General features: G+C 40.3%; 1 protein-coding gene across 2 annotated transcripts; it reads left to right on the top strand.

The window, feature by feature from the left end:
- The first annotated feature begins 1,799 nt into the window (after positions 1-1,799).
- On the top strand, positions 1,800-10,386 carry LOC113538290 (uncharacterized). 2 transcript variants are annotated; one of them, XM_026933234.3, is made up of 6 exons: positions 1,800-2,119; positions 4,299-4,852; positions 5,933-6,233; positions 6,868-6,945; positions 8,026-8,732; positions 8,870-10,386. In XM_026933234.3, the coding sequence occupies exons 1-6, from the start codon at positions 2,101-2,103 to the stop codon at positions 9,674-9,676; spliced, it is 2,466 nt and encodes an 821-aa protein (XP_026789035.3). In that variant the 5' UTR covers positions 1,800-2,100; the 3' UTR covers positions 9,677-10,386. The 2 variants fall into 2 exon arrangements, with proteins under 2 accessions (XP_026789035.3, XP_026789034.3); XM_026933233.3 differs by having other exon boundaries at positions 1,806-2,119; positions 5,933-6,239.
- Positions 10,387-10,767: the final 381 nt, after the last annotated feature.

Below are 10,767 nucleotides of genomic sequence, written 5' to 3'. Positions count from 1 at the left end.
CTGTGAATACTATACTGTACTACACCCTATGCTGTACTACATTATACTATACTAAATTATACCAATTTTACTGACTATACCCATTCAATCTACTAAACCCTACTATACTACACTATAGCATAACTGATTTATCTACTGTCCTATATCACAGCTTTGGAGCATGATAGAATAAAAATAAGCACACTCCTGTGTTAGTCTTCACCTCTGTAATGTATGCTGTGAATTTGGTGTAGATCTAAGGATATCAAATTTTGGACCCAAAAAAATGGTTTGTGTTTTTTTGGGTGAAAAAATCGACTTTCTCCGATTTTCACCAAACGCAGCACGTGTGTTATGGAGGTCAAGACCACCACAGAAGTGCAATTAATTTCATTTGATCACACTTCAGAGCTGAGGTCTGAGTCTCTCATTTCCAATATGTCACAATCAATTAAATATACAGGCTTGCTGTGTAATGTAAATGTAAAATATATTGTACTTATTTTCTATACTATACTATACTATACTATACTATACTATACTATACTCAATGAAGACATGATGTGCCAGGGTTGGTGTGGAAGAATTCAAGTGACCTGCACGAAGCCCTGATCTCAACCCCACTGGACACCTTTGGGATGAATTGTAATACTCACCAGACTTTGCTGCCTGATCTCACAGCTCTTGTGGCTGAATTGGCAAACCCCCCACAGCCATGTTCCAGTCTAGTGGAAAGCCTTACCAGAAGAGTGGAGGTTATTATTACAACAAAGATGACTAAATCTAGACTAAATCTGGAATGGGATGTTTAAAAAGCACATATGGGTGTGATGGTCAGGTGTCAACAAACCATTGGCCATATAGTGTACATTGTGCACAAGTACATTGTGTGCAAGGGACTCTCACAGGACTACCTTTGACAGCATGAATGGGAGAGTCAGAAGGTAACACAGGCATGAGAGCACCCTGGGACATAAAGCAGCCCACCACTCCACTCCACTCCACAACAAAGGAAAAAGCTCTACCTCCTGCTGTAGTATTCATTATTCTAGGTACTAATAATGAGCCTGCATGTTTTGATTGAAACAGACCTGGTGGCATTCAGCCACCTGATCGTGTTCTGTTTGATCAGAGGTTGAACCAATCTAGGTCGACAACACTGGGAGATTTTCAATAAAACTTGATTGTACACTTAATATGGTAGCATGACTAAGACACATTTTAAATGAAATAAAGTAGTGATCTGAGACAGCTTCAGCCTGGGGTTGTGTCACTATGTTTTCTATATTTAATTCAAAGGTCAGTATTCAGTTAAGGGTGTCTCCGCTTTAATGATTGGGTCCAATTTTATTCTGATTGATCACTAATGAGTAAAAAACACATTAGTCCTATAGTTAGTGAGAATAATTAAGGAAGTTGTAAAACTCATTATAGGAGATGGGGGCAATGCTGCATGGAACTTAATGCCAAAACTGTTTTTTAGGAACCCAAGAAGGCTGACTATATTTTTTGTTGAAGGAAATGTTTTGGCAAAGCCTAATCCATTCTGCTAGCTTCCTGAGGTCCCATGATTTGTAAGGTCACAGTTGCTGTTATAGAAAATGAATCAACACCTTATGACCAATCAGATTGGAGAATTTAACAGTGCTGTGGTATAATAAACAAAAATAAATAAAGATGTCTGCGGCTTGTTAGGATGTCCATATAAGGTAATAGTATGTGCAGCTTTTCCAGAAACATGAGCTTATTGGTATGTTGTAAATTAATGTGAGTGCTGTCTTTGCTTGTGATGTCTCGCAGGTTTGGTTGGGTGTAACCAGGGTATAAGAAGAACGTGATTCACACAGGTGGAAGATGGCAGTCTCACCTCCACCCACACACAGAATGTGTGGTAGCTGATGAACAATAATTGTTGTGAATCCAGTTCTGTTAGTGTGTGTGTGCGCGTTTGCTAGGAGAGAGAATGCACGTGGGAGGGGATAACCGGGAGCTCCTTCCAGGAGGTTAAGGAGAGAGACATAGGTTAGGAGACCAGTGGAGGAGTAAAACTGCTGCTACAGCCAAAAAAGAGGCACAGACACTGGTGGAATTAGACATACTGGCTGCTGAGGTTCACGAAACATGGATATGCTTAGTAGAGGTAAGCTGAGTTTAGCCATTTATACTCATTTAGAGGAATCTGTCTCAGAGTGTGTTAAATTCATTAAAAATTTATTCATTTGTTACTGACTAATATATGTATTACTTGTAGTTGTTGTATAAACAAATGAATTGTAGTAAGTCTTAGTTCATTAATCTTAATAAGTTAATTAATAAGTCTCTTCACATATTTTCACTAAAATAATGAGATTATCACATACAAATCAGAAAATTTAAAATTTTATATATAATAATTCAAACTATTACAAACCTACTGTGACTTTTTTAATTTTAAATGAAGTTCATTTTCATTTATTAATTCATTCATGCAAATACAAAATATATGAAAATAGCAGCAGGCTATTACAGTATATAAAGAAATACCACACACATATGAATGGGAAGTTCATGATTCAGTGCAAGAATGTTAGTGAATTTTGGTCTGCAATCTATATTTAAATGAAACTTTGAAGTATTTGATACAAGTCTGAAGATTTTCAGTTACTTCCAGTATCTTCCAAACATTACTCTCATATGATCTGTTAGTAATGTTGCATGGTGTTTATGACAAGCTCATCAACATTTCTCAAGTAATGAGATGAGACAACGTGATGCTTTACAGATGGGGAATTCATTCCAAAGAAGAAGAGCAATGCGTAATGGGGTGTCCGTGTGTGTCTGTGTGTGTGTGTGTGTGTGTGTGTGTGTGTGTGTGTGTGTGTGTGTGTGGCACAACATTTCTGAATGCTGTTAAACAAGCTGGACTGGGTGTATAATAGGGGAGTGTGTGTGTTTGTGAAAGAGCACGAGATGAAGAATGCAGTTTCTGTATGTCTAAATAAAGGCACACACCCTGACCTGAAGATTTTCACACAAACACACATACACATACACACACACCAGTGTGAACCCCACATGGGTCGTTCAGCAATACTCATTCATGGAGAGGAAAAAGAATGAAGGGAGTCTGCTTTCTTCAAGCCTTGTGAATTACAAGATTACTGAGGCATGTAGAAAAATGTTATAACTTTGAGGTTAGAGGTTCTCAGACTGCATAGCTACTGAACTACTGTGTTTATCCTGTTATTCTAATAAGCTCTTATATACAGATGATTAGGTGTATTGGTTAGGATGGAAAAAGGCTTCCTCAGCAGGATTACACCCACCTGTTCTATTGAATATTTTTGTACAGTAAATCATCTGATATTTGACTAATATCTAAAAATAATTTATAAAAAATTTTATATCACAGTGCTGCTGAATTCATGATTTGGTCAATTTTCTACAACAGCAGTGATAACAGTAGTGCCAGCTGTAAATCAAAACACAGGTTTATATTAATACACTAATTCTAGTATCTTTATCGCTATCGCTTCTATAGTAGCACCTCATTCACAAGGACTTGTATGGCCAATGCTGCACATAATATACAGATAAAAAAATGTGCTGCTGTTTAACAAATTAAAATGTATAAACGTTGCCATGGTGAAGCTTTCTGTAATGAGACGTATGTAACATTTTCAGAAGGAGTCTCCAGTTTCAGCACTTTGTAACATTCAGCATTAAAGCTGTAACTTCTAAGAAAGTCTTCTAAGTAAGGATGGAGGATGTTGCACTTTGTGATTTCTCAGTAACATGAAAAGTCTGTCTTATTAACTTAAAGAGAAAGCGAGGAAACGGCTGTTTAAAACTGGATTAACATCAGCGATAACAGGAACTTGTTTCGTGGATGTTCCGCATAACTATGATGTAACTACTGTATAAATGGATAAAAAGTACATGTCATTCTTGTACACATACTTTTCAGCTTGTCTATGTATAAGAATATTTTCATGTCTGTATCAGGTTTATAACTCCTGATTTAAGTCACTTTTACAAATCCACTGAATCTTATCATATATATCATTTTATAACTAAGGCCCGTGATCTTTAACTGGAATAGTGCCAAACAGTGCTAAGTTGAAAAGTGATGGCTCCAGCGCAAAACTAAAGAAGCAAACCCCAGACAACAAATTTGTTTTGGCTACATTTTGTTCGCTTGGAAATTAGTTTTCTTGCCAAACTATTCCAAGGCTTGCTCAAGGATCCATGAGTGGCTGTCTGGTAGTTCTGGTATATAGTTCAGAATCTTAACTGTTTGAATATTTCTTTAACTCACTCTTTCTTTCTCTATATTCCAGACTCATCTGGCAGCCATGGCGGCATTCCAGAGATGCGCTTAATCCTGGTCGGCAACATCGGCTGTGGGAAGACAGTGACAGCTGACACGCTGCTGAATGACAGCTCGAGCATCAGCACCCTCATGCCATCACGGCTGAGTGAGGTTCGGCGTGGAGTGTCAGAGGGACGGCACCTCAGAGTGGTCGAGACACCACGATGGTACTGGAAAGGCGAGCACATTGACGTCAGTGTGCAGAGAGAGACAGAGAGGGCTCTCAGCCTGGTGGCACCAGGGCCACACGCTTTCCTCATCCTGGTGCCCGTAGGACAGTTCACTGAGATGGAGGGCCGAATTCCCGCTGAGCTGGAGCGTGTTTTTGGCAGGGGCGCACTGGAACACTCCCTGGTACTGCTCACCTGTGGAGATTATCTGATAGGCCGAGACCATGACCACTACGTCAAGCTAGGTGAGCCTGGACTCAGCGCCATGGTGAATGAGTGCGGAGGACGCTGGCATGTGATCAATAACCGCAGACCAGAGGACAGACAGCAGGTCATATCATTGCTGGAGAAGGTGAGCTTTCTCAAACTTTTTCATAAACCTAACCCAAGTTATACCAAAGCACTGCTGAATGATAGGTTCTGAATGGTTAGAAGGTGTTGATTCAATTTCTATAACAGCAGCTCGGACAGTAGTTCCAACTGCAAAGTTCATTTTAATGCACTCACACTAATACATTATGGTTTCCATAGCAGCACATTACACAGGGATTTGCATGGCGTATGCTCCACATAACTATTACAACACATATATTAGCTGATATGCTGATATGAAGTTTTATGTTAAGAGGCATTTATTTAGCATTTTTGGAAGGAGTCTCCAGTGTCAATGACTTTTTTTGTCTTAAAAAAACAAAAAGAGAGGCAGGTGAGGGAATGAGTGTTTATAGCTGCTATAATGTAAATGATAACAGGAACTAACTCATTTCCCGGACATGAAATATAACTACAAAAGGATAAAACCTACGATGTGTCATTTTCTAAATTACTAATAATTTGTAATAGGTGCAAAATTGCTGTGGTATAAGATGAACAAAATGTTTTGGGGTGTGCTGTTCCAAGAACGTCCGGGTGGTAACAGTAACTCCACTGCACATCAGCCACATCACGCCCCCTGATTAATTTCTAACAGCATGTCCTGTTGTGTTTTATTCCTGACGTGACCACTTAATATGCAACGTTATTTCTTTTCAGAGCAAGTAGAGCTCATTTTTATTCTTGAATGTTCTACCTGAAGAACCAAACCCGGCTCCACTGTGCTAAAATGCAGAAACATTTTGTGGCTGTGCCTCTCAGTCCCAGTAATGGAATTTCATTTAGAGGAGTGGCCAAAGCTCACACTTTTTTTGGATTAAAACGGAATAGTTTTCAGAATAGCATTATGTTGTGTAAAATGTTGCTCATCAGATCACTGGTAATGAAGAAACCATAATGTGTAATCCGAGACTATTTAGAGTAGCCTCACTTTTATCATCTCATTACTTGCTAAACGAAGCTTGTGCATCTCCTCTACTCTATGAAAATGACTCATTAGAAGAATGACCAGGTCTTCCTTGTGTGTAATGACTGGAATGTATGGAACTCCCTCCGACAGGTGGAGCAGCTAACTGAGACCTCAGGCGGCTGTTACCTGCCGAGCGCCATGCAGAGAGAGGAGCATGAGCTCCAGAGGAGGTACAGCTTGCGGGAGGAGGAGTTGGTGCACCTAGATCACAGCACGCTGACCCAGACAGCATGGTACAAAGAGGAGACATGGGAGGAGTCGGGGAGGAGAGGGAAAATCAGAGTCAGGAGCATGGGGCCAGCGACAGGGAGGGTGGTATCACATCAGCTGGCCAATGGGCTTCATTCTCCGCCTGCAGAACTCAAGCAGAAGCATTCCAGTTTCAAACTGAGTAAAGGTGCCACACCTCACAGTTATTTTTATTCATAGATGTTTCATTTCATGGACCAGATACCAATTTTTTTTTGTAAATTAAGATTAATTGCAACCCAAATTTCATCCTCAAGCAACTCTAATCCCGACCTCCCTCTCCCCCCTAATACCACCAATACATAAAACACACATACCACACAATAATAGCTACCTATCCATACACATACAGAAGCTTAAGAGAGCCTACATATGATGATTATGTCCAGTATGTTTATGAATACATGATTTATTACATAAAGTATATATATTTTTTTACTCATACAGATTTTAAAATACATAATATCTGCAGTATGTTTTCCATTTAGTGGTGACATGAATGACATCTTAAAGTTATTCCACTGAGTCCTTCTATTTAGTAAATGTAGTTGCTTAATCTCTGTAGTTTTCTATAGTACTATTTACAATAAAGAGATAAAAAAAAAAAAAAGAAAAAAGAAACAAAATCCATACACAACATATTAGTCCAGATCTCAGAAAGGTCCAGAGGAAACTAATGAAAACAACTTGAATTTATCATTGCTTCTGTTATAGTATCATAGTACTGACATTGCTTTACATATGTTTCATACTTGACTATTTCGTCTCGCCACCAGAGGGCGCCATTCTCAGTCAGCTGTCAGAGACCGAACCACCAGTCAGAAACCAGAACAACCAGAACTTCATTAACACCAGTGAGTCACCCTGCCCCACCTACTTTTACTGTTAATGTTAACTGTGTTTTAAGTCAAGTTTTAGTCTTCTGGTGAATGTGTCTTAATATTTTGGTCATCTTTAGTATATCTTTAGTGTAATATTTTGGTCATCAACATGTAAAACACACAACATATAAAACACACAGCATGTGATGACTTAATCAAGTCAGCAATTTTTTTTCTATAAAAAACAACTGGTTTTTGAGAACCATTAAACTTAATAGCCAGTGATGACAACAAACTGTCAAATGACGTTTTAATGTAAGACACTCTAGTGTCATGGCAACCTATCAGCAATGTGTCATGACTGAAGGTTTATCTCTGTCTACAAAAGGGAGATTTTATGTGTAAGGAATAAAGCGTCCATGAAATGTTCGTTCCTTTTATCACTTATAATGCTATGTTAGTATGTTGTAGTTAATTCGATAAAATATATGCAGCTTGTCATGTTACAGAGAAACCAGAAAGCACAAAGCCTTTTGTCCTGAAGACTTTGGTATCTCAGAAAAAGTTACAGCTTTGACTGTTACTGGAGACTCCTTCCTGTTTTTGTTTTTTTTAATCTGTTTTAAATGTGGAGCATCAGTCACAAGTACAAGTCCCTGTGTAAGTTGTGACTATAGAAACGATAACGTATTAGAACGAGAGCATTAATATAAACCGTACAGCTAGAACTACAATTTGAGCTGCTATTATGGAAAATTAATCACTAACTTCCACCTGACCAATCAGAATGAAGCACTCGACAGCACTGTAGATTAATTTCCTATGGACACCTGAAAGTGTTACTGATTTTTTTCATCATATTTCTGTCAACAATCAGTTGAAACCTGATCTTGCAACTGTGCAGCTTTTTTGTCTTCTTGATGTTGTCATGTCATGTATACATCCACTACACAGTCACGTCTTTGTGTGTTTCATTTGCACGTTTCATTTTCACATTTGTCTATATTGTATGAAAGTCATCTCCTGTAATCCTTACCTAGGAAAAGCATTTGCCTGAAAGAACTTTTAAAATGTGTGTAACGCATGGAAATTTCTCTCATTCTCTTTTCTTAGTCCATTACCACATCAGCACCATTGGTGACACCAGCCCTACTCCACCTTCCATCCCATCACCCACAGCTACCATTACCTCCTACTCTCCCTCCTCTACGTCTTCTGCTACCTTCTCCTCATCTTCTTCTTCTGCGTTTGCACCTTCCTCTTCCACCAACTTCTCCTCTTCAGCTGCTTTTTCCACTTCCTCCTCCAATAACATCTCCTCTTCAACTGCTTTTGCTCCTTCCTCCTCCACTAACTTCTCCTCTTACTCATCCACTACCCTTCCCTCTTCCCCCACCAATGGCTCCTTTTACTCCTCATCCACTACCTTCCCCTCTTCCAGTGCTGTCTCCTCATCCTCTTCCCACACCAATGCATCCTTCTCTTCCTCCTTTACTACCTTCTCCTCTTCTCCCAGCACCGATGCCTCCTTCTTGTCCTCCTCCACTGCTGTCTCCTCTTCTTCTCCCTGCACCAATGCCTCCTTCTCACTCCCCTCCACTACTTTATCCTCTCGCCCCACCACTGCCTCAGCTTCTTCCTTCTCCAGTGGTTCCTCAGACGAACTGAGACTGGTCCTGCTGGGTCGGGCTGGGTCTGGGAAGAGTGCAGCTGGGAATGCCATTCTGGGCCGAGACGAGTTTAAGCTGCGTAGAGATGATGCCACTGGTGCCACCACACAGTCGTGTGTGAAAGGAACAGCTGTGATTGGACAGAAACGAGTCAGTACTATCTGCTTCATATTATGTTTACAACCTTACACCACATATTCCCATTTGCACCAACTTTCATAGTGTGAATGATTGGGTACCCAATGACTAGGTCAAGTTAGTAATGAGTATACATGTTGCTGTCTCAGGTGGCAGTGGTGGACACTCCAGACTGGTTCTGGCCCAGCTGTCCCCCAGAGAATCTGGCAACCCATCTGTCCTCCTGTATGGATCTGTGTGCCCCAGGCCCTCACGCCTTTCTACTGTGTGTTCCTGTAACCCTGCCTGGCCGCTCAAACTTGCATGACCTGGGATCTATAAGGAATTCCTTTGGCCCCGATGCTATCCTGAGGCATACCCTGGTCCTCATTACACACTCAGACATGCTGAAGGATGGAAACGTGGAGGAATACATCGCAGCCAAGCGGCCCGAGTTGTTAGAGTTGGTGGAGAAGTGTGGCGACCGCTACCATGTGTTGAAGCAAGGAAAGAATGGGGGGAACATAGAGGAGCTGCTGGAGAAGGTGGAGCAGCTGGTGAAGGAGAGTGGAGGAAGCCATTACGGCTACCAGGGAGAGGGGGAGTTTGGCAGAGAAAGGATGACGCAGTTTCGGAGAGGCAGAGGGGGAGAGGATGATGTGGACCGAGCCCTCTCAGCAACTCTACATTCTCTGAGAGAGGAAGAGGAGGTTGAGCAAGAAGAGAAAAATGCAAAACCAGTGGAATCCACAGCCTCATTGGCCACCTCTGTGCTTGGCTCTATCCTTCGATTTGTTGGGCAGAAGGTGGGCGATGGTGCCAAGAAGGTGCCTAAGCTGGTCGCTGGGGGAGCGGTGCTAGGAGGTGTACTTGGGCTGTATGTTGGAGGACCTGTAGGGGGTGCTTTTGGGGCTACAGCAGGATCTGTAGCTGCAGAGTACGGAAGAAGAAAATATAGCAAACCCAAAACAGACTGATGGATAGTAATGGACAAATTACTGCCGCAATAATGCTCATAGTCTCTGCAGTCAATAATTCAATGCTAAAGCTGTTTTTAATTAATATGAGTTAGCTCTAAAACAGTTACGTCCTGCAAAATTTTAACAGCTTGTTATAAACTGAACTTCTGCACAGGTTTGTACTATACACAGACTACGGTGATTTCAGTGGTTTGTTCGATTGTATCTTTCACTGACACAGTAGAAGCACCTGATGGACTTTATGCAATAAGGATTTAACATGGTGAAAAAGAAAGCACAAGGAGGTTAAGAAACACTAGAAACATGTAATTCTGAAACTCAGTACTTAGTCGTACCATGTCAGAAAGGATATTTCTTACCAAAGTTCTGCTATTAGTCTGTTGAAGACTTTTTAATCTTAGCTGAACAGTTCAGGATTCACCACTAATGTATTATCTAATATATCATTAAACTAATTGTATTATTATATAACACGTATGCCTTGTGTAAATGCAGTGGTCTGCTATCTTATAATTTTGGTCTTTAAATTACTTTTTAGGTGTGACTTTTTTTTGGCTGGAATGGTGTAAAGTGTCTTTTGTATCAGAAACTCTGATTATGGTTTCGGTGTTGAGGGTGGCAAGACTACCAGAAACCACTTCACTACAAATGGACTTCCAGCAAACTTCTTGGCTTCATGAAATTAAATTTCTAAATGAGAAACGAGAGATATTCTTCCTTGTTTTTTGCTGCGAGATACGGAAAATTCATCTAAATTTACTGACACCGATCTTACTTTTGTTTTATTTCAAAACAAGAAGAGTTCCTCAATTTTTGAGCTGAGTTGCAGTTTTATCTTGATTCAGACTCTCAATTAATTGTGTAATCTTGTGCAGGAGTAGATTACATTACAGTATTTGGTAAGTTGAGATGCAGTCGTGAATGCAATAGTAATTTCTAAAATGCATCTCTTTTATTATTAGTTTAATATTCAGAATAGTAACTATCAGTGAATTTCTTTTCACATTATGTACTCTCTTTCGATGCTTCTCTGTACAATTAAGACCCAGTAAAGAGGGCGTGGCCTCTGGGCTTGTCAGTCCCAGTGA

The sequence above is a fragment of the Pangasianodon hypophthalmus genome, chromosome 2, assembly GCF_027358585.1.
Source record: "Pangasianodon hypophthalmus isolate fPanHyp1 chromosome 2, fPanHyp1.pri, whole genome shotgun sequence".
Classification (NCBI taxonomy): Eukaryota; Metazoa; Chordata; class Actinopteri; order Siluriformes; family Pangasiidae; genus Pangasianodon; species Pangasianodon hypophthalmus.
Note: the sequence above shows the minus strand (reverse complement) of the source record. Positions and strands in the feature narration are given on the sequence as shown.